The sequence below is a fragment of the Phoenix dactylifera genome, chromosome 8 (genome assembly GCF_051530095.1).
Source record: "Phoenix dactylifera cultivar Ajwa chromosome 8, Ajwa_hap1_PhDact_Kaust_v1.1, whole genome shotgun sequence".
Taxonomy (NCBI): domain Eukaryota; kingdom Viridiplantae; phylum Streptophyta; class Magnoliopsida; order Arecales; family Arecaceae; genus Phoenix; species Phoenix dactylifera.
Window position 1 is genome coordinate 6,906,151 of NC_143197.1, and position 26,993 is coordinate 6,933,143.

Below are 26,993 nucleotides of genomic sequence, written 5' to 3' on the forward strand. Positions count from 1 at the left end.
AAGGGCCATCGTGAGGAAAGAGTTATTGAGCCCCCCATTTAAGGCGCAGAACCTTTCCACTACTAGTCGATGTGGGACTAACTTCGGCAACCCTCCTCCCCCCCGGAACATTTATATTGATCGACATACATATGCATGTGATTGCTTTAAGGGAAAGAAGTGACTATTGCTGAACTCAGATTTGGTTGTTTAGAAAACTTTGTAAGAGAAAATGAAGACGAAAAGCAAGTTATCCATGGAAAAAAAAAGCCATTTTTGGAAACCCTTTCTACATAATTTACTTAATCATAGTCAGAGGACTCGATTTTTCCAAAAACTTAATCCATTTTTCAGTGCCTTCTCCAAGCAACCAAATGTACTCTAAAATGTTCCATGACTGATTTAAGTGCAAAGAGTAAATCATAGTTAATCTTGATCCAATCAAAATGAAGTCTTTGAATTAAATGTTTGCCACCAAATGCTTTTTGTTATGAATTTAATAAACATAATTATTTCTGATGTTATAATGTAACATGAAGAGGAATCAAGGAGGTCTGGACCAAGAAATAGTTGTATTTACAGATGTTGCATTTGGATGCGGTGTGACTGGCTATTCACATGGCACAGCGTAGACTGTGTTAGAAAGAGAGCATAAGAAAAAAAATCCAAAGTGGGTCCAAACTTGCAAGAATGTGACTAGGAGTAAAAGATACATCAAGCAGCTAATGAAAGGCAAACCTAGGATTTTCTAGTTATAACAAAAGCAGGTAAAAATCTGAATCCAATCGATGCAAGTTCATGGCATTGATTGGTTTGCCATGAAACCAATTCAAACACATAAAAGGAGACGCGAGTGAAATATTCGTCATTGATCAGTAAAAATGCAGATCCCTGCTTATAGTGCAGGTGCAGTGCCAAGATTAGGATGATTGGAACTCAGGCTGGAATTTGCTTTAATTTTTCATTCATTTCGTAACCAACGAGCTCTAGCTCAGTCCTAGAAGGACCGGGCTAAAATCAAATGCAATCCAGCTTGAACTCATCTGAGCTTCCACTTGTGCCCATCCCAATGGCTCAGTTCCTAACTCGAGACTAATTCTTTGATTCCAAGCTGAATGCTTGGATTTTGGACTATCATGGCCTATTTTTCACCCATAAATATAAGGAGCTCCAAGAATATGGCTATGTACTCTTCTTCTCTCTCAATGCAGTCTCTTGCATTCTACCCTCCATGAAAAGTCCCCATGTTTCTCTATGCTCTTCAACTTCATACACTCACCAATTTGTACTTCAATGGGAGAGGTCCAATCCGTGAAGCATGGCCATCCACGCATGGCACCATGACTCATGATCTTGTAGGCCCCTTGTAATATACGGTGCTGCAGGCATGCATCGCACGAAGCTATGCAACAATGTATTGCGTATTTCATAGACATCCATGATATTCGAAGTTCATGCATGATGACATGGGGAAAAATTTACCCTTTTCGTCGATCGCAACATGCAAAACCTTCGTGGACAATTTGAAAACCAAACAAGTTCAGTTTTGTGAGACCCATGGCCAATAGGGCTGGACAACTGGCTCATTGTTTGGATTGGGCCCGGGTCTAACTAACGAGAGCATGGTTAAGCCCAGCCCAAACTGGACGCCAGCTCTCCTTCCGTTGGTCATTCGATCCCACTCTTCTATGATTCTATTGCGGCTCCGCTTTGTCGGCCGTTGGAATTGGATAGGGAAGGGGATAGCGAAGCGAGATGGCCGCCGTGGCGCAGTTCTCCGGGCTGAGATGCCCGCCTCTCTCCTCGTCCCCGCTCTCCAAGCCCACCTCCTCTTCCTCCAAGCCTTCCCTGGGGCGGCCGTCCTTCTCCGTCGCCGCCGCGGCCTACGCCATCACGCCGGCCCAGAAGGAGCGGCAGAAGCTCAAGGATCTCTTCGAGGATGCCGCCGAGAGATGCCGCACCGCACCCATGGAGGCCGTCTCCTTCACCGTCGAGGACTTCCACGCCGCCCTCGACAAGTACGACTTCAACTCCGAGATCGGCACCAAGGTCCGTCCTTTTTTTCTCACCCGACGAAATTTGGCCTGCTTTATGTGCTAATTGGTGTAGTTCAGTACGTTTCAATCCCTTTTGCTTCGGGCAATTTCTGTTTTTTGATGGATTGTTTGATTTCGATGCGGACTGAGTTGCTTAGATGATTTATTGTTTCGTTTAGAGTTGATAAATCGAGTCCCTTCATGGAATGCTGAATAAAAATTTCATCCTTTGCGGGTGTAAAAATAGATATTTGATTAGGAGAGCTGAGTTTTCTTTTCAAAGGGTTCCCAAGAATGGTTCTATGACAATTACTTAATACCCTTTTCCTTGGTTTCAACGTATGGTACAATTTTGATGCACATTGATTGATTAATTTAGCAATTGGTATGCCAATTTGAGCCTGTAATTTATTTGAAAAATAATCCTATTCGTCGATATATAGCATCTTCAATAGTATTGTTTACTGTGGATATATAAGGGTTTCAAGTCTTGTCATTAGTTTTTTGTCCATAGTATTAAATAGAAAAATGAAAGACTGTAAATTTATTGCTGGCTACTAGCTGGAATTAGAATTTGTTCTGTAACTTAGTGGATATGTAGGAATATGCTGGGATGCACTGGTTTGCTCCTTTTGGTAATTGAATTAATTAATTAAAAGGAGAAAAAGTGTACCGGATGATTTCAAAGCTTGAACCGAATCTACTGGGTCTATTCTGAAATTGCTGACACGGAAATGCATCAAATCAGGGTAGGGCATAAAGGAGTCCATGTTCGATATTGATTTGGACAAATGGTGCAAATGGGTTCTTGGACAAGAGCTTCTATTGGTTACATTTATTATTTTGTTGATTTGTGGCCCTAAGTTTCTTTTTTTTTTTAGCTGGACAGATCTTTCTGTAGGCATTGTGTTATTTACGGCATATCTTTGTTGCCTTGGAATGCCTAATTGATTGATCCATCATTTTTCTTTCAGGTTAAAGGGACAGTCTTTATGACAGATGTCAATGGCGCACTTGTTGATATCACAGCAAAATCATCAGCGTACTTACCTGTTCAAGAAGCATGTATTCACAAAATCAAGCATGTAGCAGAGGCAGGTATATATCCAGGATTAGTCGACGAGTTTACTATAGTTGGAGAGAATATGGCTGATGATAGCTTGATATTGAGCCTACGGTCAATTCAGTATGACCTTGCATGGGAAAGATGCAGGCAGCTTCAGGCTGAGGATGTTATTGTCACGGGTAAGGTGAGGATCCGGAACAACAAAATTTCTTAATTCCTTTTTATGTGACAAATAGATTCCCTCTTTGGAGAACACTGGACCCATGATAAGTTTGTTTGAGTTACCTACCGCCCATCCAAATTTGGAAAATTTTGATAATGTTTAGTACAAGCTTGCTAGTTAACAACCATGTGTCTCGATAAGACAAGGCCTTCTCTTTATGTTTATGTAGATATAATAATAGTCGTTGCATGTGGATTTATCTGACTTGTGCTCATAATTTACACTGTCCTGCTGCAATCACTTCTTACGACCTTGTCTTTTTCAAATTTTTTTTGCCTATAAGCATATTCCTGTCATTTATGTGAACCCTTTCTGTTCAACTTGCCTGTAAGCATATTCTTGACAATGAGATATAATAAGCTCAGCTTGACTATATGTACAAACCTTCTCTTCCATGCCTCACTTGCTAATGATCTATCAACTCACAATAAACAGAATACCCAAAAGCAGATACTTCAATTTTGTCTAAAATGTGTGCAGTCCTAATTAGTTTCTCATTATCCTCTCTCTCTCTCTCTCCCTCCCCTCTCTCCACAGCAATTAAATCAAGAGCAACATGTCTCACTTGTGATTGATGAATGAGAATGAATTATGTGAACATCCCAAAGGATCTTCTACTTAGTTTAAGCTTTCAATTTATAATGCAACATAATTGGAGTATGTTCTCACTTTCACAATTTCAAGCAAGCCCCACAGCCATGAACTTTCCAAGAAATTTTTTGTTAAACTTCAAACAGAATGGTTCTTCTATAGTTGAATACTCAGATGATAAATTTCTTTCCATAATCTCTCATTGTTAGTTGAATAACTGATTTAGGAGATGCCTTTTTTTATAGTAAAACTCATCTCTTTACACCAAAATGTTCTTTCTTCTCTTTTTCCCCAACACCTATTTTGGATTATCCACATCTGATCTTACTACAGGCATAAGTGATCCCTGTGCAACTTTTACTGGAGATCTTTGAGAGGAGGATGATTGAAGAAATTACTATTGGTCAGCTGAAAGCTTGTTAAAATAAGAAATAGCAGGCCTTGACGCGACTTTCAAACCATGAAAAGAGCCCTATTGTGAAAGTAGTCTAGAGGTGGGAAATGATATGATTTCTTTTGGAAAGACTTAGTCTCATTGCTTTTGGTTTTTTCTTCCCACAAATGCTTTGGTAAGTGACTCCTAGGTTTTCACTACTTGGGTTTTTCCCTTTCTTGTATTGTTTCATAGACTTCCTCTTTGTTGTCACTTCATAACTTGCAGGACCTCCTTTATTATCACCTTTATAAACTTCTTGGATTTTTCCCTGTTTCTTTCTCTTTTCCTCCTCCTCCTCATCCTCCTCATCATCATCATTTTACTTCACATGCTACTGCTTCTTCAAGAAAAAGAAAAAGCATGAGTGGAACTTAATCTAAGAGGAGTTATATGAAATAGAACTCAACTTTTGTAAGCTTACGAATCCAATATGGAGTACATGCGGATCTGTTGCTGGAGTTGCATTACAAATTTTATATGTTTCATATGTTTTCATTAAAATGTGACTCATATTATGGAGGACACTCAAAATGGGATACCAAAAAGTCCCACTAAGATTTAACAATATTTTTATCGGTTATGAGCAATTATCAGATTGAATGAAGTTATTATCTGATTGAGGCAACCATACTGTCTTGTGAGCAATGTGTTCCCTATATTTTTACCTTCTGATGCGCTGTACCAAATATTCTGGATGGCAGGTTATTGGGGGAAATAAAGGAGGTGTGGTAGCCATAGTGGAGGCCCTTCGTGGTTTTATTCCATTTTCACAGATTTCAACGGTTGGTCTTTAACTTGGCTTTAGCATCCTTTAATTTTTATTGGTGCTATTTTACTTGGACTGTCGAGCTTAATAAATTGACCTCTGCTAACCATGAGTTAAAATTTAATTTTATAGCTGATTCATTTTAAAGTCATTTTCATGTATCAGGCCTCATTGCAGAAGTCTTTCAGTCTTCTCTCAATAAAGTTTAGTTTTATTTAGTTACTTTTGTGAGTGCTGTTTAATTGCACATTTGTACTTGATTTCCTGCATGATTCAGCTATTTGGAAAATGACTTGATTTTCCATTTCTTAACTAACTGAGGGTCTGTTTGGAATCGTCATTTTTTTGTGTTCTTGTTTCTCTACAAATTAGTAAACTATCACATGGAGATCGATGTTAAAGATAGTATTCATACAAAACTTTTGCTATTCCTTGTAGTTTTCACTCTGTGGAAAGCAATAAGAAGGGGGTCATCATACATTTTGTTCAGTCAGTTCATTTTTTCTTCTTCGGTTCTTGAAAAAAAAAGAAGCAGCAGAAAACAAAAGCAATAGCAAACAGGCCTTGACTTATCTGCTAACTTTGTGGGTTTGTCCAGCCTAACTTTGCAAGACTCACACTGTTGTTTTGTCACTGATAACTGTTTAATTCTTTTACTTGGATTCAAAATGCTACCCTCATATAACAGTTTGATTAGTATTCACTGTATTTAATCCATGTTAAACCAGAAATCAACAGCAGAAGAACTCATTGATAAGGAGCTACCTCTTAAATTTGTGGAGGTTGATGAGGATCAATCTAGGCTTGTACTCAGTAACCGCAAGGCTATGGCAGATAGTCAGGCTCAGCTTGGAATTGGTTCAGTTGTCCTCGGAACTGTCCAGAGCTTGAAACCTTATGGTGCCTTCATTGATATTGGTGGAATAAATGGCCTTCTGCATGTTAGCCAGATTAGTCATGACCGTGTTTCAGACATCTCAACAGTCCTGCAACCTGGTGATACGCTCAAGGTATTTCATTCAGTTCATTTGTACTTCCCAGCTTCAGTCTTCTCCATGAGTTCATCCTTGTAAATTCTTTATGCGATAAGGTGATGATACTGAGTCATGACCGTGAAAGAGGCCGAGTAAGTCTGTCTACTAAAAAGTTGGAACCAACCCCCGGTGACATGATCCGCAATCCAAAGCTTGTTTTGGAGAAGGTAATATTAATTAAGTTTATCTTTTTCTTCCCTCTGCTAGACTCATAGCCATCAACCTTTCTGATCCAATTTGTTTCTATTAGGCGGATGAAATGGCTCAGATGTTCAGGCAGAGAATAGCTCAAGCAGAGGCGATGGCCCGAGCTGACATGCTGAGGTTCCAGCCTGAGGTATTTGCTAGCCCTATCAGATAAATACAAACCTTTATAACTGAATGCTTTCACAGGAGGGTGAGACTTGGTGCAACGGTAAGGTTGCTCTTTTATGACCTATAGGTCATGGGTTCGAAATACAGAAATAACTTCTCCCATGTAGCGTTGAATTCACAACATCATATGGAAAACTTGATTTATGTTTTTCTTATCATCTGTGACATGGAAAGCTTTGAGTCAGTTAACATTTTATGTATAGGAAGAACTGTTTGCCTGTTTATTACCTATCAGTGCTTTGTGTAGATTCGTTTTAAGACATTTCAATACAATGAAAAATATCAGCATTTGATGATATGATAGGACCTATCCTTGGTTCTAGTCTGCATCATTACCATTGAATTGATTGGTTTTTATTTTTATTCCTTTTGGCAGAGTGGCTTGACTCTCAATTCTGAGGGGGTTTTAGGTCCCCTTACATCAGACTTGCCTGCTGAGGGCTTGGATTTGAGTGATGTGCCACCTGCAGAAGACGATGTCACACCAGCAGAAGAAAATGAATAGATACAGGACCAGCATCAGGTTATATAAATGTTCATAGGGCTGTGCAGGTTCAAAATGTTTATGAGGAGATTGTGCAATTCACCTCAAGACTTTCAGTTTTAACTTTAACATGAATGCTTTGGATATGAGAAGAAAATCCTCCTGTTTTTGTTCTGTTACTAATTCTCTACTGTTACAGAAAACCTGCTTTCACTCTTTTTGGGTGTTCCCCATGAACTTGCTTGGAAGCTGAAATATTTTTCTTTTTTCCATGGGAGATGCGGGAAGGAACCTGTGGGAGGATAATTTGAAGGTTTCTAGTAACTTTTCTGCTGAACTTGGAATTGGTTAGATAGGGTGGTGGTAGTTGATATAGGATTTTGAGTCAACTGGTGAATGTGATTTTTATTAGCCAAAAAAGGAAAGGAATAAGAAAAATAATTTTGAAAGGGAATATAAATTATCTTTTTGGATGCTTGAGAATGCTCCAAAAGTTGAAGGACAAAATGCATCTCTTAATCAACAATCTCCTTATTGGTTATACTAATGAGGTTGATTTACAAGTGACCATGCATTCTAGTGCATTTGGTAAGACTTGAAAGGAAGCACGACTTGGCTCCGACCTACTTTCTTTGCACAAGGAATTTTAAACAATCACCATGCTTTTTTTTTTGTTTTGTTTTTTTCCAACCATTATGTGGCACTTGTCTTTAATGTCTGTTTCTGTTGTTTGTTTGCCTTCTCTTGAGTATACGGCAGAGTACTATAATCAACCAAATCCTCTATAAGGCAATGAAAAATGTAATTTCTTTGTACCATGTCGCAAGAGAACTGTACCTGCGTATGTAACAGGAGCCCTATAGCATTACTAGTTGGTAGTAATTTCTGCCATGGAGCTAAGAAATGAATCAGGAGGGAAGGAAAGACAAATCAGAAGCATAATATATTAAAAATCTGTAGATCATGGAATAAACTTGTCTCTTTTGACCTGTTCTTTCATCTTTTCACACCTTATCTTCTTCTGCGGTTCTCCGTGATGCAAAGCGTTTATGGACATGATAGTGGAGGCTGAGGGACATTTATTTTGCTATCATAATGCAAAACATAATTCAACAAATATCTATATATATAATTAACAAGAAGCAAATGGTTTTTGTGTTTGTTTTCCTATCTTAAAAGCTTGCTAAACGTGCAAAAAAAAACTAATTTTCACCCATCAAGTATGTAGAATGCCCTTCTCTCTTTAGAGATTCTTTCAGATATATGGCTTAACTTACGTACCTAAACATTCTTAGAAAAAAATCTAATCTAAGTACTCTTTTTTTTTTTTTTTCCCGTGTCCGAGCATAGGAGAAGATAAGGCGACCGGGCTATGAAATACATGTCCATATCTTCAAGCTAGTTTTGTGTGTGTGTATATATATATATATATCCCAGTTTTTAATAAATTTAGTTACCAGCTAGTTCAATGTCTTCTAAGTTGAAAATCCAAACTGACCGGAAAATATGAGGGTAGTTGTCAATTCATTTACATGACGAATAAAATCTTTCATCAAATGGGAGATCGAAATCATAGTAATTCTCCTGCACCCAAAATTGGGTGCAAATTTCTCATATGCAGCCTAAAAACATTTCAACGAAAAAAAAGATCGACACCAATTGTTAGAATCAACGCACCTGAGAACCGGCTTGGTTTCGAACCGGAACAAACTCCTTAGACCGGTTTGAGTCATTTTTATCAGGTAATTTCCTGGCTCCTCAGCCTGACCGTCGGTTGGTCGCGGAGGGACCGGAGCAGTGAGAGCTATTTACCAACCCACACCTCCTCTTCCCTCGTGATACCGACAGACGAACACCAAGAGATCTCGGCGAGCAATTCCCAAGCCCTCTCGTCTCGAGATGGAGCGGGTGCAGGTAATCCCTTATGCCGAGCTCTGCAATTTCTTTTCTCCAATTGATTGGATCTCATGCACCAGTTAGATCTCTAGGGTTTGGGCACCGCCAATTCGTTCCCTCGTATCGAATCGCTTAGCGCTGCTAGGGTTTCGGCGACGTGACTTATCTGGATCCGGAATTTTGATTTGACGACCACAAATTTTGGGTGGAATTCTGGTTCTTGAGTCTTGGATCTAGTATTCAAGAATGATCAGATCTGATTTCTTGCGGGATTTGAATGATCTCATACCTTGTGTGTTATTCAGTGGTTGATTTAGATCCTTTGATGTCGAAATCTTGATAGGATTTGATGCATTTCAGCGATTCTTTGGTTCGCACTTTATTTTTTTCTGAGCAGGATGCGATTTCTGTTTGCAGCCTACAGGAGAAAATTATGCAAATCCGAGGACTTGTTTTTTCCATGTTCTCTTCAAGGTTTGTTGTTTCTCCAAGAGTACTTATTTGTTTTAATTTGCGATTACCTTTGTTTTGAAGTCGGTTTCTAATTTGGCGTCTTTGATGTTGATAGGCTGCAGCATTGGCGTTCTATATTCTCTCAGCTCTTTTCTTCAATAGTTTTGTGATCATTTTCGTGGTTACTGTTCTTCTTGCTGCTCTTGATTTTTGGGTCGTCAAGAATGTGAGTGGACGGATATTGGTTGGTCTGAGGTGGTGGAATGAGATAAATGAACAAGGAGAGAGTGTGTGGAAGTTTGAGTGCTTGGATCAAGAGGTTTGAAATGTTACCTTGACACGAGTTTTAATTAGAAATTGTTTGATAGGTCTATTTTCTTTCCTGTTTGTCTTTGACGACGCATCTCATGCTCTTACTTATTTCTTTATGTTCAGTCTCTTGCTCGCATGAATAAGAAGGACTCATGGCTCTTTTGGTGGACACTTTATCTCACGGTAAGTTATTGTGAGCAAGGTTTGCAATCTCAGACTCGACCACCTGGTATGGGGTGTACCCTACCAATACCAGTAGGGTAACGAGACTAAGTACATCCTGTATATTGAGTGTCGTTGCCGAGATTGCAAACCTTAATTTTGAGGAACATTAGTTTATAATAAATTATGTGCTCATGATGCAAGTGGTTTCCATCCTTTGTCTAGATCTGCAAGTAGAGGGAATGATGGTTATCGCTGATGTAATATGCTTGTGTTCCTTTTATGAATCAGTTGTGAGGTTCCTAGAGAGGCCTTGTCACTTCTCACAAGTTATTATGTGGATGACGAACTAAGAAGTTGGCAATCAAAATACAACACAAGAATGTTTTTTTAACCATCATTATTAGGATAACATGTATATGGCATGTGTGCACGGATATGTTGATTATGCGTGTGTATTGTCGAAGATACACTTGCATGCATGTGTTATTAAAAGTTCAAAAAAAGAGGTATTAATGTAGACTTCTACATACTTGCTTACATGATTTCATGCATGTGCAATTATAGAAATTTTATTTAGAGAAACATATGCGAAAGGAAGGCTAAAAACTACAGAATTTAGTAAGTTAGCCAGTTTCAAACTCCAAAATGACACATAATACTCTACCGGTACAAATTTTTTTCCTCTCTAGTGCAATGATACCTGCATATATGTGTATGTATATGTATATGTATGTATGTACTTGTCCTTCATGTGACATTTGTCCATCTTTTACTGTTGTAGATCTATCATTTACCTATCGAATTGCTTATATACTTCGCATTACACAAATTAGATATCGTAATGACCATTTGGTCCAATTGGTATACATAATCTCAACTCCTTGTCACTGAAAGGCAATCCAAACTCAAGCCATTATTAGGATTTACTGACCCATCTTCCATATCATTGAAATATGTCTTCAGTTTCTAATCGTACAACCAACATGTACTGTGCTATTGAAGTTTGTTGTTATCCTTAGGCAAAAAGTACACTTTTTTATACTATTCTTTTTTCTTTTCTTCTTCTGGATATCCCTAACAACCATCAGTAGCTCGATCAAGTATAGCATGCATCCTTTTATCAATTAGAGGAAGAAGACCTGTCCTTTAACCAAAAGATTGGTACTGAATATTGATGCATAGCTTGTATAATTTAGTAGAATAAAGCATTAGAAAATACAAGTAAAATTCAAGGAGCAAATCTATAACTCTACATTTCTTTTTGACTGCTTAGGAGCACTTTTTTTCCATTTATGCTCTACTTTGCCTATGAACATTGGTTGTTATCTTGTATCTCACATTATGTATTGCAGTGAACTTGGGAGACTCTAGTTGCTGAAACCTAGGGTGGCAGTTTCTAACCTGGGCCTGCCAACCTTCTCAAACTAGTGCAATAGAAGGTTTTAACTGTGCTTTCTGTAATCGGGTTGGTTATTGGTTGCCCATGTCCAGTCCAAATATAAATGTACTGTGCTTGGATCCCTGATTGACAGGTACCAATTAATAGGACAAGCTTTCAAATCTTAGCCATGTGCCCATAAGACAATGGTAATGGGGAGGTGGGCCATGGGTTAGTCAAGTTCTGGTTAGGGTGATTAAGAAGATGATATACTTCATGTTTAAGAGAGAGAGAATAAAAAAAATTGATTAGAGAAGGGGAGCAGACAACATGTTCAGGATTTATCATGTCATCTTCTCCACTTTGATCTCCTCTCACCTGTCTCTTACTTTATTTGGATGCCTAGTCCTAGATCTCTTCTTTGCCCTATTCCATTTTTACTTTTTTAAGGTTTATGACTGACAAGTGACAAGTTACACCAGTTGGCAGATTTGATAGTTGTCCATATAATATTGCATGGATTAATTCTTTTTAACTTGATTATGAATGGGCTGGGTATGGGTTGAGAGTTATTTAATCCAACCTAACTTAATGCCAGTTTTACTATTGCCAAAGCTTGGTTTTAAAGGTCAGGGAGCAATTATGAAGTTACAGTAGCGCAACTCAACCATGTAGGCTCCAAAGAGATAGTTATGCATTTTCTGCTACTAATCTTCTGTTCTGTACATTCTAATTTTTAAGTAGCATGCATAAAAGATATCTCCATTTTCTTCAAGCTTAATGAGTTTCTGCAAATCTTGCAAAACCACATATTGTGTTGTTTAATAAGCATTTATAAGTCATGTTTTTTCTGTAAATTTCTGTAGTAATGTGAGACGCTACTTGTAAAGATATCCTCATAGCATAATGAAGCCAAAGTCAAACGAGGGGCATATTACCAAACCCTCACCCTTAATGCTGCTGAGGTACCTCTCTTTGTCATGATATATACTGAGCTCAGCCATCTCCTCCTGAACTACCCAGTTCAGGGCGTACTAACTTGAGTCAGTTGATTACTAGGACAAAGTGGAGGTTTAGGTCGCTCAACCCCTCGGTACAACTCGCTTCAGGGTGATTTAGATAGTTCAGGCTTTTGCATACCCTCCCGAGTCCCAACCCTCTTCCGCCTTCCAACCCTCCTCGCCTCTCAATCCTCCTCACCTCTCTTGTGCTAGGGTTAGAGTTCCATCACTTCCATCCCTGACAATGATGAGCATGGACCACCGTTACGCATCCCTCCCTTTCACCACATCTCTCCCTCTCAACCTCTCTGTTCAAACAAACCCTCTGCCATGGAATCCCTCGACACCTCTGTCATCTCCTCCCTTGAAGCCCCGCTTGTGCAACTTCGGCTTCACCAAAGATCCTCAACTCCCCGGCTTCTTCTTTGCATCCCTCTCCCCCATCCTCTCCCTCTCTCTGGTTCTAGTATGCCTCAGGTCCGTATGGTATGTATTGGTACCATACCGAACTAGTAGACAGTTGATACAACCTCGAGTACCCGTTTTAGTGAACCTTGACATATACCATTTTGACTGCTTAATTTTGAGAAATCATATAAAACTCTTGAAACCACCATCCAAAACATGGTTATTTCCTTCATGTTTATCTTTTTCTTTATTCCATTCTAGCAATCTAAGTAGGCATGCATTTCTCCACTACTTTTTATTCCTGTTTCTTATTAACTTCAATATCACCCATCATAAATTCATCATACACTATCATAGCAATGAAAAGGTGCATGACAGGGAAACTTTGCTTTATCATGAGAATCTATAATTAGTTCTGAGAGAGGATGCTTCTTATTGGTGCAGGCTGTTGCATGGATTTTCCTTGGGATATTCTCACTTATAAGGTTTCAAGCAGATTATCTATTAGTTGTTGGAGTTTGTCTGAGCCTCAGCATTGCAAACATTGTTGGCTTCACAAAATGCCGTAAAGGTAGTTGTTCAATCTAATACTCTCTTGGCCTGTTTTGAATGTTTTTTTACCTTTGATGACCCAGACTTTTATGCTAGCGTAGTTTTTTTCTTAACTGGGTTAGTCTAGCATAATTTGAATGGTATATAGTCAGCATTAAACATCATTGAGAGATTCAAAAGCTGAGTATACTGCATTGTTCTATCAGTTCTGAGCCATAATTCTTGTGAAGCTAGTGTTACTTTATTAGCTAAATGTTAGGGTTATAGCTAGGTCTGTTAACGGTGGTGCATGACCCTCTGTACTAGGCAAAGACTTATAAACTGTCTCCTAGCATAAAGGAGTTAAGAAGTTCTCCCACTGTTGGAGAATATATAATTTACAATCATTCTTCAACATTTGTATCTAACATTTTTGTAATCTTGAAAAGTTTAACATGTTCAAGCATGTTTTTGGGTAAAACTAAATTGATGTCCTTAAGTTTTTCATTAGTCTGATGAGTCTTTGGAATATAGTCTCTCTTGTGCTCCATGATTTTCTCCCAAGTAATGTCTATTCTCTAAAAGCATTTAATTTTGGATATTGAAATGGTAATTCTATTATGATAATGGTTGAAAATGAAGAACTTTTTTATTGATAGTTTTTTGATCTTTCACTAGTTGTAATCTTTCACTTGAATAATTGCTACCTAATAAGATGTTAGCTGAAACACATGGAGAATTATTTAGGTCTGATTTAATTTGAATGGGGCACATGAAGTGGCTAAATTTGGGGATCTTATGCTGAATGGATTTGGTCAAATTCTTGGTCAATTGTAGACAAAGTAGGGACCTGGTTGAGTGTTTTGGGCAATCTCTAGGCCTGTTATGAATAGTTTGTCTGAATCTGAACCTGAGCAGCACTTAAATTGGAATGGAGGTTTGTTTGGTTTCCAAATATTTTATGAGGTAATCATACGGTCAAAATTCAAAAATGTGCCAATATGGGATTAAAGCGAAAAGATGCATTCCCACCACACAGGATAACCAAGTTAGAAGCAATACTGTACATGTACAAGGATGTCCATGCCATGGCTCTCTTCCAGTATTTTTTCTTTTTCGTTTTTCGTTTTTCCTTTTCTTGTTTTTCTTGACCAAAGGGCACATGCAATCTTGGCCAGAGCAAAAGCATTCTGTGGGTTTTTCCTTATCATTGTTACTGGATGAGAAAAGGCTGTTACCGCTGGATGTAGTGAAAAGCAGATCAGAATTTGGTAAAGCAATCTGGTGTCACATTTCTACAATTAAACTATGATCAAGCTGCAGCTATTGCTGTTCAAGTTGGCTGCTTCAAGTGGTGGGAAACACCAACAATACTTCCTAGATGGCACATAGGATTTTCACGGGTGTAATGTCCCTTGTTTTTTATCACAAAGCTGAAAAATTATGTTTTTAGATACAATGGAAAATGTCCAGAGAAAAAGCTAATATCGAGAACTGAAACTGTTTGAACTTCCAATGAGCCTTGCCCAGAACTCTGCCTCCATGTGATTTCTGTCCAATGTAATTTCAATTTGTAGCATCAATGTCAAGAACCAACACTTAAGTTTTCTTGAAATCCCATGTTCTTGTTTATTCCAATTTGCTAGTTCTTTTTTTCTGTTTTCTCAATGACGTATGGTTATAATTTGCAGTTATCAATGTTCTCAAATGTCCTGAATTTTTCTTCTCTTTATTCTTATTGAAAATTGCACCATTTGTTTCTGTGCAGCAAGTGCCTTCTAGATGACTGATATATTTAATTTTCCTTGTGTACTTACAGATGCCAAGAAACAGATCCAACAATTTGCTTCTCAGACAATTGCATCACGTTTTAGCTCGACACTACAATCAGCTTTCAGTGTTGTGTGAGGTTGTATAGGAGTTATAGAGGGCACAATGTAAAAATCATGATATTAAGAAATTTTTGTGTTCTGATCACCATGTAGTTTGATTCATGATGTCTTCCGCCTGTAAGATGATAGCATAGTGCACGTTTTATGTAGAGGACCCTTCAATCTGTGATATCTTTGTATACAAGACGCGGAACATTCACAAGCTGGTGTGGTCATTCTCATCAATATCCCTGAATAAAAAAAAAGTCACATTACCATGAGGTTGTAGACTCTAGTTTCCCTGTTGCAAGGTTGTGAAAGTGATTTGTTCCTGGCCTAGTTTTGTATCAGCTATTTAACCACCATTGCATTCAGGACTACTTCACTGCAGATTCTGTCTTAACATTGTTTTACAAAGCAAATATAAGGGTCATTAAGAGGCCATAAATCTATGTATGTTAAATTATGTCAATGTTTTGAGATTGCTAACTTCACACCAAATGCTAGTTTGACTAGCAAAGTGATCTAATATGTTACTCATTACTGAGTTGTAAACTGGAACAAAATTTTGCTCGTTAACTGTACAGTTTAACACCAAAGTGTGAATGAATCGAGGATTGTTTACTGAGGGCAGCCAACTAGCGATATTGGTTTATTCCGATCTTTAGGTGAGTACCCCACCGGAGAAGCAAGAAAGTCTGAATTATATCGTCTCAACCTGAACAAAAAATTCCAGTTGCGCAATTGATCCATAAACATACCTGGTTCTTACACCTTTAATTCTTGTCTAGATGATTATGCTTCACTATTAATTCTTGTCTAGATAATTATGCTTCTCCTAAGTTTTCCAGAGGTTCTGGTTGGGTTGAGGTAGGGCTTACAATCATGATTCAATATTTTTATGAGTTCAAACTTTTGATATCTTAGCATTTGATTGTTAAAGAGAGATCAAAATAATAAAAAAAAATGAAGATGGAGGGAAAAAAAAGGTTAATCTGAAAAATTGTACTCAAACTTGAATTTTCATTTCATGATTTTAGAACCATTTTGAGATTTTATCATACAAACAAGCACCCTGTATAACATAATAATAATCGAGTAATTTACAAAATAGGATATTCTAAGAAACCAATTGCATCGTAAATGACATTCCAAGTGTTTTCTATATTTTTGTCGCAGGCATCCAAAGATCCTCGAGCTCTTGAGGTTATATAAAGCTGAAACAAGTAAATTATATACCAGAAGCTCAGATGTAAAACAACCATATAAAACTCTTTCAACCTTTCTTTAGTTTTTATTCAACACGTTGCATGGTTGACACCATGATTATTGCTTTGAGATGTCCTCAACACAAGCATAAGCAAGAAGCTTCAATCCATCAGTTTGGGACCAACTGTGTGGTCCTGACATATGATTGATTTCCATCCAGACATTTACACTTCAAACTTGATCTGCATCTTTGACAAAGGCTGGATTACTGTGGTTCCCTGCCGCCCTTTGTGGCCGAAGACAAATCATTTATGATGATTCAAAGCAGATATAGTTTCACCATCTCAAAAGACTGATATGTAAATTGTAGCTTTTACATCAGTTGACTACCAGATGGATTCATAATAAAAGAGAGTGCAATCTATTGGATGGTGACCATTGATGCATGGTCTAAAAGCCTCTGTAGCAGGTTTGGAAACTCTGTGGTAATTCAAAATGCACATGCTTCCTAGGCAGTTTCTTCTTCGAGTGTTTTTAAAATGTCCACTTTCACACATTCGCATTGGTATCCACTCCCATGCTCGCTCCAGATTCTGACAAATAAGGGTTAAGGTAAAGTCAATCGGCTCAATTCCAAAACGAGAATCCACTGTGACTACATTAAGCAATTATGACATCAATCTGTTCACTGTGTCACAAAACATATTTTAAACAATTAGTACTGTCTACAAAGAACAATGTGAATCATGTTGGTTTTGGTCATTGAAGAATAATGTGGTCAATCCACTTGCCTGAACAATAAGAAATAAAATGGGTGTATTATGAGAAAAGCCCAGACTCGTAAACTTACATATTATTAACTGCCATATCAAGTGCTTGCACTAATGGCTGTGACAAGTAGCAGAAATGCAAATATTTGAGGGAAGATTGATGAAGACACGGCTTCCAATAAAATCAATCACAATGAGTTTCCTAGGAGTATAGTTCAAAATACATTTATCCAGAAATTCATTTTGCAAATGTCGTTTAGAATACAATTATTGATAAGTGGAATTGGAGTTTCTGAGAATTGCAAGTCAGCGTGGATCACATGGAACATTTTGAAGACCTTTGGGCCAAATTATTGAGCATAAATGATGAAGTATGTAAGCAAGATAAACATTTAAGGGAAGTGCGAACAGAACTGTGTAGGGACAGAATAAGAATATGTTAAAGGTAAGGCTGGGATTGCAACATAAATTAAGGACTCTAACATGGAACTGAATTGGGTTGAAAGGTCCAGGGTACGAGCATGTGTTCATAGAAGCTTGAATTGGAGTAGTAAGAGAGTCTAAGAACAATTTTCATGATGGAGAACAAGGTCATGGGAAGAAAGTGGTGAAGCATGGTTTATAAAGCAATTCCAACTAGATACAAAACTATGATACGGTAGTTGCTGAAATATTTTTAAAAAAATTCCCTCAAAAGAAAAGATTGTTAAAAAGATTTTTCTTCATGAATTTTGACTCCATTAACTACCATTTTCATTGTAGAAGTTCTAGCAGACTCATGAAAGTTGTTGAAGTTGGTAAAGAAGGAAACAGAGATTTGAGAACAATCCAATTTCAAAAAATATTTAAAAGTGAAGTGTCATACCAGAGGTTTAGTTAATCACTATTTGCAAGATTGGGCTCCAGAACACCGAATTCAAGACAAATGTTTCACATATTATCCCATCACACTGCAGAACATCCAGATTAATTGCTATATCTGTAGCTCAAAAAATAATGAACTTAACTATAAAGTTAACATAAGAAATTATGCATGGCAAGAAAGCAGAATAAATTTTCAAATAGATCAGGACAATCAACAGAAACCAACTGTAGCATTTAAAGATAGATTTCCTTCTGGACTAAAATTTTCAGGAATAGCAAGGACAATATATGCAACCAACTAGGCCAGGACATTATAATTTATATTGTTAAACATGGTCAAAAAACACAAGGGAACAAGGTCAAGATTATGCTTGCAAGAAAATGACCAAAAACCTGTTGATGATGCATGTGGCACTCAGTTAGCAAAGTTCAATTCTTTTCTTTAATAATAGATATACATGAGAAAAGACCAGGAACCATGACTATGATAAACAAGTGTGATAAGTCTTTCCTCATCATTTGTTCCAATTAAAGAGTTTGGAAGAGCAAGTTCATTGGAATGATTTGACAATTTTGAGTTAATTCGTCGTGATTCTTGAGAAGCTAGTTTAAAACTGATTCGGTCATGTTTACCTATCTGAGAGGCAAGTGCTACGACGTTACATACGTTACAAAGAAGAAAGTCCTGCACTCACTACATGAAAACTAATGTATAAATTTTGCCCAGCCACCTAACCACGTGGCCACCCATCAATGGGTGAATAACTGATCCGAGGTACTCTTTTTTGATAGTAAGCTGGTAAAAGATACTCAAAAAAGATGACTGAAACTGAAGTTAGTGCTGGCTGAGCACTTTTTTTGATAGTAAACTGGTGAAAGATACTCAAAATAGATGACTGAAACTGAAGTTAGTGCAGGCTGAGCACTTACTTTCCTTAACAAGCTCACAAGACAATTAGGTATTCCTATCAAATATTGTACCTACCACATATTTATCAGTTCACTCATGTCATTACTTTTACACTGCAAGCAAGTTTGAGACTCTATTTATTCATTGATCTTTTGTGTGAAGCCCAACCCAGAAACCCGAACCAGGCTCGGTCCACTAACCGGCCTAGAATGTCCCAAAGGCTCGTGTAGGATTTGAAAAGGGCAGAAACCTGCTCGAACACGGAGAAGACTCCTCCACCATCTCGGGTTCTACTAGAGACTAGGGAGCCCTAGTCTCTACTCTATATAAGGGCCTCCCAACTCCCCTTTCGAGCATCACCAACGATCGCCGACCACCGTCGCCTCTTTTCCCCTCTTTCTTCTTCTTATGTGTTGTCCGCCTAGGGTCACTATGCTCGCCGGAAAACAGGGTTGCCGACGCCTCCGGAGATGCCCCCATCTCTGAGTTGGCCCCTAGCAGATGCTGGAACCTTAGCCACCAGCGACTGGGCTGAGATCCGAGGACAACTGAGCCAAAAAAAATCCTCCTATTCGGCACTATTTTTGGGCTAAATCCAGCCGGCCGGCCGCTCTCCGCTGCCCGCCACCACTGCCAGCTGCTGCCTCGCCAGATCATCATGATCAGCCACCAGTTTGCCTCCATCCTCTGTTTTGCCAAGAAAGAAGAAAGAAAGAAGAGAAGAAGAAGAAGAAGAAGAGGAGAGAGAGAGAGCCCATCCCTCACTAGAAGACCTTTGGATCCCAATGCAGGGTCCCATCGACCTGATTTATGAACCTGAGTTGACCTCTAGAAAAAGATCTTAAACTGCCTTGGTGCCCAAGCCGTCTACTAGACCGATCACTTTGACCTTGTTAAATGTCCTTGGAATCCACTGATGATAAACCCTGTCGAATGACCTTGGCCCTGATCAAGTCTATACCCCATGATTCATTGATCGAGTTGCTTCGACCTGACCTACTCGGAGCCGCCGAATACTATCACCCGACCGTCTCATTTTCTTATTATTTTACATCGATTAAAATTATCGAATAGAAATTAATCTCGCTTTTAATGTTTTAAATAGCTTTAGCAAATTTGCCTAGTGAAATTTGATGGTTTAAGGTGGAAGAGGTAAATAGATCTTACACTCATTATTTTTTAAATTATTATGTTTTTCTTGCATATAATTTGCTAGTAAAAATATCATGCTTTTCTTAAAATTATGGATCAACATATGTATTATGAAAATCATGTTTTATTATGAAAAGTAGTTCTATGAATGTTTTTAATGACAATAGCTTGTTCATTATAGTATAAATCTGATCATACCATTTAGTATTTTTTCCATCTACCTATGTGTATGTTTTATGAAAAAGATATAAATTTTCTAAAGACTCTTAGATTGCTATGACTGCCCCTAGAAATGGAGACCAATCGATACCCTGGAGCTAGCATCCAACGAAAAAAGCCCTCTGCCAATGGATTAAAATTGGTAACAAATTTGAACTATATATCCTGTCGATTATGAAGATGGCTCTATCACGGATTATAGTGACCATAGCGCGGAAAATCTGCGAGCACTATTTTAATTTAAAGTATGAATAAATAGCAAATATTCGACAATTATAAATATTTTAAATTGCACTTTTAGCTTTACAAACTTGCATGATTTGTGCACACATAACTGGTTTGCTATGACACAGTTTGCTATTATATTTATGAAATATTTATTTTACAGTATAAATTTACTTTCCAAATGATGCATTGAATCATATAAAAACTTATGCTCGATCTGGTAAGATATAGTAAGATTTACTTACTGAGTTATGCCGTTCATATAGCTCTTTTTTTTATTTTTCTCTCTCTAGACAAATAGGTCCATAGGAACGAAGGATAGTTCAGGCTTGGAGTTCGTGCTGACAAGCTTAACGATTTTGTAGAAGAATTTTAGTATTTTAAATTGACTATAAATTTGTAGTTAATGATTTTCTGAATATTGAGAATTATGGATTTGGTATTTATATTTGGATTTAGACGCTCTAAACCGGTATTGATTGCATGTAATGGATAATGAAATTGAACGTTTATTTATTATATTTTGTTTGAGATGAATTTAAAAGTTAAATAAAATGTTTGGCTTCGTGTTATCATGGGTTGTACCCCTTGGTAGCATGGCCGTGTTATGTCTCGAATTTGGGGCATGACATTTTGCCACTTACAAAGCCAATTGTCCCTTCCACAGAAGCTTTAGATATACTTCTTTTTGATCAAACACACCCTAATTAGTATAGCTCTTTTGCTTGAAGTCGGGGAAATTCACAAGCTAAATTCTGTTCGTGCTTTCTTTCACCCCCAATCATGCATCTCACATGCCCGACACTAGTACCATGTTAGTTCGTCGGTCAATTCCTAGGCAATCCTGTATATGTAAGTACATTTATGCATCAATAAAGTCATCCATGTAAGCCTAGAGGTAATTCTCCATCATGTCCAAATTCCAGAATTTTTAAATTAGGAGAGAAAAAGGGTTGGGCCCAGATTTGTTGCTTTCTAGAAATAAACTATTCACTCAATGGAGCCTGGTCAATTTTGGTCCAATCCAAAGTGTCTTCAGGTCCAGCTGAATATAGTAGTCCAGACCAAGAACTCTAAACTAATTTTGTTATGGTTAGGTAGTTTTACTTGGCTCCACAAATATCTGACCCACAGGGAAATTACTATACAGGACAGGTATCAGGACCCAATATTGATAGCATGTTCTGAATCTAGATTTGGATCTGGTCACGCTTACTAATCCATATTCAACCGTATATCTGGGTGTAAAAACTGAGGTCTTCCAATGCTGCCAAACAGTTGGTAAGAAGCAAATGCTAGAGAAAACCAGAAAGATGCTTAAGAAGTAAATTGAGTTCTTAGTAAAGAGACACCAAAAAGGAAAAAGTGGGCTCAGAGGAATCACTTTACAGATTGTTTCAGACTATCAAGTTCACAATAAAGGTTTGTTGTTAAAAGATAGTTGAGTCAAAATAACATCTAAAAATCTTATAGTATTCACATATCATCATTTGCCAATTAAAATATATACATGCATTGTGATGGCATGATTTATGAGCTATTTACCCTCTGAGTGAAAAATACAAAAAATATCACATAGCCTAATTTAACTACATTCCACAAGGATTTCTCTAATTTATGATGCATATGCGTCTAAATCAGTAGTCAATAAAACACTCTTTAGGTAATGCCTGACTTAAATCAAACTTCTGTACAACTTTTCAGAAATCTTCTACTACAGAAATGCTTTTGGTTCTAAGACTTCATATACATCTTTTTTTTTTTTTGTTATTAACTATTTTCAAAACTAAATTGGTTTCCTATGCTACTATAATATTAACCCACAAGCTACTTATGCTGCATAAGATGCCATATGTGACCAGTCAATGATATTGCCTATGAGCGTGTTTAGCATAAGCTCATTGATATACTTACATAGCATCTTTTAATTTGTAAAGGGAAAAAATACAACATAGCTAAAGTTGTGGGTTAAAGCACTCTCCAACTTAACAATTCAACTAAGCACATAACTTCCCATCATAATATACATACAAATGTTCTGAAACTGACTGCAGTAATGCAAAATCTCACTCTTTTACAGGTACTGGGAGAAAAAAAGTTGCTCTGAAGAAAACCTTGCATCATTAACAAATGCATGAACCTTACCTAGCTGGAAAAGTAGTTTTCATGTCCATAATTTCCTCGGAACATGCTCATGCCTCAGTCACCATTGTCCCCTAATTCTTGCAAATAACCTCAATATCAGCCTCTCAGATAAAAAAATGAAAGTAGAATATGTAAGTATCTTTACTGCATCCTCTTCTTTCAGGAAGAATCGAGTGCCATAAAGATAATGAATATCATAGTGTATGACAAGCGATGCATTCTTGAAATGTTTTCAGGCAATTGTGCAGTTTATCAGCTTATTGTCTCATGAAGAGTCTTTGAGTGATTTTATTCAACATTGAAACATTTGGCCATATATTAGCAGACACAGCATTCATTATTAAAGTTATAAACTAAAAATCAGTTACAATCCTGTCAGCAAAGCAATTTTGAAAACCATCCTTGTAAATAGGAGAGAACAAGATAAACCTCTCTTCATTGGAGAATAGACAATCACCTAGAAGTATTTCTCGGGTATGGCTGGTACCTTTTTAACCTCACAGAAATTTTTAAATTGACAAGGAACATGGGGGGGCATGGGAAGTGAAGTGTTGCAACTTCCAACTTGTTGAAATTAATGACATGCTGGAGAAAAAAAAGATAGGTTCTACCTCAATGCAAGTATCTAATGATTTGAAAACTAAGAAAAAGGTACAGATCTTTGAGACTATTTGATTCTTTGACCACAATTTGTGCCTTAGATATGAACAGAATTCCTTCAATCAAACCATGTCATGGTTCCTATATATTTAGCTCTTACCAAGTCTACAGGAATTGCATAGTGTTGCTGACTAGTTGAATGAGCTTAAACTGCGACTAATAAGGTCGGTCTTTTTTCCAAATGGCCTTCCAGGTTCAGAAAGGGCACCTCTCTTGCCTAAAAAAATTACCTTCAAAAGGAAATTTAGGGGGTTATCATCAGCCATCAACTTGATAACCTGTCATAAAAATCTACACTATCTTCAACTGAGCGTTCTTGACTTACAGTTAGGCTCCTTAATTAATTCTTTCTTGATGGAAAAGGTCTCAGATAATGATGATGGTAGAAAAGATTATGATCAAGATTGTATGTAACCTACCACTTGAGATAAAAATCTTTTACTGGATAAACAAATTGAAAGAACTTGGACTGTCTTTAAAAATCAATATTTTTTCACTGTCTCCTTCCCCCACTTTTTATTTGTTTCCATAATATGGGCACACTCAATCCTTTGTTCAATTCATCAATTTTTGGGTCTTTTTGCAAATCACACCCATCATTTTAATATATAAACCTCACCTTAACCCTAATTACAAATCAACCTAATAATGTCATTTTTTCGCAAAAAGAACCTGTAGTCAGGTTTACTCTAACAAAATATTGGATGGCAGTTTTCATAACCATTTGGTGGGACCTCCCTTTAACCCTTTTCTTCCCTAGCATATGCGCTATCAGTGTGAAGGCTCTGAAATGTTTTTTTTTTGGGGGGGTGGGGGGGTGGGTGGGTTGCAAATGAGATGCACTTGGTTTGATTTCTTAGATATGTACTAGCAGCATCCTGTACACTTCTATTTGGTGTTAATCATTACTTTTGTATCTGAACAAGTTCAGAATTCATACCTCAACAGCTGTCTTCTTTTCCAGGCTAACCTGGAGAATAAAATGCTTCTGCTTATGGACTTGCATCTTCATGAACTTGGAGAGGCACTAACCAAGTTGATCATGTTCACCACAGACTGAAATCTCCAGACGCTGCAGACAAACAAGTAATATGAAGAGAAATTTTGCAAGACAACAGATTAAACAGAAAACATATTCCTCTTGGAAATCAAATGACTCCATTTTTTTACAAGAAAGTTATATCCTATAGCTTAACAAAAATAGCCAACTGGTTAATTAGCAACCAAATATATTATGAAAAAGATTATCGAGATAATCTGAATGATTTTAGCTACTGCAAAGCATACCTTCTCAATAATTCATATCTTGTGTGTTTTTAGACTTGATTGCATGTATCAGTCTTTCAGAAACTGATCTGTCAAGAGTAAAGCCAGACTCCATCATATGGTCCCAGATCCTACAGGCTGAAATTACCTTTCCTTCTTTTAGAAGTCCTCCAATCAATAATTTGTATGTCACATCGTCAGGAGTTACACCCCTCTTGCACATATCTTCATATAGATTCATGGCTTCATTTACTCTGAAAGCCCTGCAGAGCCCATTTATAAGAGTGCTATAGGAAACTACATCAGGGGATATCCTCTTCTTCATCATGTCATGAAAAGTACTGCGAGCAAGTTCTATTCGACCGGCCTTGCAAAGGTGGTGTATCATAATATTATATGCATTGACATTCGGAACCACTCCAGCATCAAGCATCTGATCAAAAAGTTCCTCAGCTAGATCAGGTTGGCCTACTCTAAAGAATCCATTAATCAGAGTGCCATATGTCACTGCATCTGCAATTATTCCCTTAGAACCCATATCCTTGAACAACTTGTATGCAGATCCCATGTTACTTGCCCTGCAGAATGCATCAATTAATATGTTGCAGGATACAACATCACAAAATCCTTTAGCATCCATTTCATGAGCTATTAAAGCGTAAGCCTTTTTAAGCTGGTTAGCCTTGCAAAGACCCTTTAATAGTTGATTGTAACTGTGCCTGTCAGGAGTTATTCCACTTGCATCCATCTTTTTTATCAATTTCTTAGCTTCATCCAGCATAACTTCATTGCAATAATGATTCAAAAGTATGTTGCATGTAACCAAATCAGGTTTGCACCCATTTCTTCGCATGAATGACACTATTGCTTGGGCTTTATCAAATCTGCCAGCTTTACAAAATCCACTTATAAGTGCATTATAAACAGGAATACTCAACTCAATCTTCATCCTTATCATTCCCATTGTCAGGTCATAAGCCATATCAACCTTCCCATGGTTACACAAACCAAATACTAATGCACCACAGGCAACACCATCTGGCCTAAACCCCTTTTTCAACATTTCATTCCATAGCTCTACAGCAGCTGAAAACTGTCTAATAACACACAAACCATCGATGATTGTGGTGTAAGAGACAACATCAGGCTCTCTTCCTTTCTGAATCATAGTTTGCAGCACCATGAGAGCATCATCCAACCTCTTCTCTTTGCACAAAGAATTCAAATATATGTTATAAGCCCAAATATCTGGGACAGACCCCATCTTATCCATATCTACTAAGAGCCTCTCAACAAGCCCAAGATTCTTCACTTCGCACAAACCAGAAATGAACCTTGAGTATGTAAACGAGCTCAAAGAAAATCCCTTTGTAATCATCTTGTTGTAATACTTCTCAGCCAAATCAAAGCAATGTTTTTTAACTAGTACACCTATAAACCTATTGTATTCCACACTAAATATGAGGCAATCAGAAGCTAACATCTCATCAAAGGTATGAATTGCTGAATCTATCAAACCAGACCGGACATAACCAGATATTAGAATCCGATAAACAGAACGGTGCAGCGAGAACTCACTATTCCTTATTCTTCCTAAAAATTTTGATAGAAGATCAAAGTTTTGATCTTTCAACAGCAAACAGATCACAGACTTGATGGTGAAGTGATCGTGCTCAAAACCTGGCTGGGATTCGGCCCACACGAAAAAATGGAAGGCCGTTTTGGAATTCGACAAGCTCTTCAGCACCTGATTAACAATATAGGTGTTCAAATCTACATCAAGCCGCTGCAACTCCATCTCCACCGACTCGGACCATTTGTTGGATTGCAACGCCCTTCTAATCCTGGAAGAGGATTCGGCGAATGTTGGCGCCGTTGGTTTAAAGATCTCCGATAGGTTCTTGTGGGGTTCCGGCAAGCTTTTTGGTTCTGTGGTGAGTATGGAACGGGAGAAGTCGTATTTGGAAGCGAAGCGAGAAAGATACAGAATGCCAACAGATTTTCGGAATGGCCCATTCCATCTGATAGCCAGAAACATAAGAGTCTTCTAAGAGGAATTTCGTCGAACAATTGAGAGGAGAATCCGTGTAACCAAACCATGCATCAGAGCTAGAACTCGAGAAGCTTGGAGAAGGAATCTGGAGTCGATAAAAGGGTTTGGAGGGGCTCGGAAAGATCGCGGGTTTGGCTTTGGATGGAATGCCAAGAGAGACCGCTCCGCCGCCACGAACAGCTCTGAGAAGTTGGATAGCGGACGAGAAGAGCACGGGAGTTATACGTGTGAGTCGCTGAGACTCTGCAAGAAGGTCTGGTCGGATCAAGAGATTGGCGTCTCAAATCCAAATTATATTTAAACAAAATCAAAAACTTAAGCTTAGATATCATTCATTTATATTTACCTAAAACATGTCTAATTTTTTATCTTGAGAGGTGAAGGCATCTAATTCTCTCATATCCAAAATTAACAGTCATGTACTATAATTGAGATCCACAATGTTGATTATAATCTATACTATTAAAAGTATATATATATATAATTATTATATATTTTAGTTATCTTTGGCCTAA

The 26,993-nt window shown here is 37.7% G+C and overlaps 3 protein-coding genes across 8 annotated transcripts; 2 read left to right on the top strand and 1 right to left on the bottom strand.

The window, feature by feature from the left end:
* Positions 1–1,623: 1,623 nt before the first annotated feature.
* Positions 1,624–7,164, top strand: RPS1 (ribosomal protein S1). The gene is made up of 7 exons (XM_008782961.5): positions 1,624–2,028; positions 2,990–3,265; positions 5,033–5,113; positions 5,826–6,107; positions 6,188–6,298; positions 6,382–6,468; positions 6,883–7,164. Exons 1-7 carry the CDS (start codon positions 1,735–1,737, stop codon positions 7,009–7,011), a joined length of 1,260 nt encoding a protein of 419 aa, XP_008781183.1. The 5' UTR covers positions 1,624–1,734; the 3' UTR covers positions 7,012–7,164.
* A 1,581-nt stretch (positions 7,165–8,745) lies between these two features.
* LOC103701026 (Golgi apparatus membrane protein-like protein ECHIDNA) lies at positions 8,746–15,286 on the top strand. Its single transcript, XM_008782960.5, has 6 exons — positions 8,746–8,904; positions 9,304–9,360; positions 9,455–9,658; positions 9,775–9,834; positions 13,048–13,174; positions 14,954–15,286. The coding sequence occupies exons 1-6, from the start codon at positions 8,890–8,892 to the stop codon at positions 15,040–15,042; spliced, it is 552 nt and encodes a 183-aa protein (XP_008781182.3). The 5' UTR covers positions 8,746–8,889; the 3' UTR covers positions 15,043–15,286.
* Positions 15,287–16,058: 772 nt separating this feature from the next.
* Positions 16,059–26,744, bottom strand: LOC103701141 (Pentatricopeptide repeat (PPR-like) superfamily protein). 6 transcript variants are annotated; one of them, XM_017841313.5, is made up of 5 exons: positions 24,447–26,744; positions 24,100–24,231; positions 22,500–22,570; positions 17,850–17,934; positions 16,059–16,807 (listed from the first exon to the last, which is right to left on the bottom strand). In XM_017841313.5, the coding sequence occupies exon 1, from the start codon at positions 26,461–26,463 to the stop codon at positions 24,451–24,453; it is 2,013 nt and encodes a 670-aa protein (XP_017696802.4). In that variant the 5' UTR covers positions 26,464–26,744; the 3' UTR covers positions 16,059–16,807; positions 17,850–17,934; positions 22,500–22,570; positions 24,100–24,231; positions 24,447–24,450. The 6 variants fall into 6 exon arrangements, with proteins under 6 accessions (XP_017696802.4, XP_088558738.2, XP_017696800.4 ...); XM_088702612.2 differs by having other exon boundaries at positions 17,850–17,963; XM_017841311.5 differs by having other exon boundaries at positions 22,500–22,576.
* Positions 26,745–26,993: the final 249 nt, after the last annotated feature.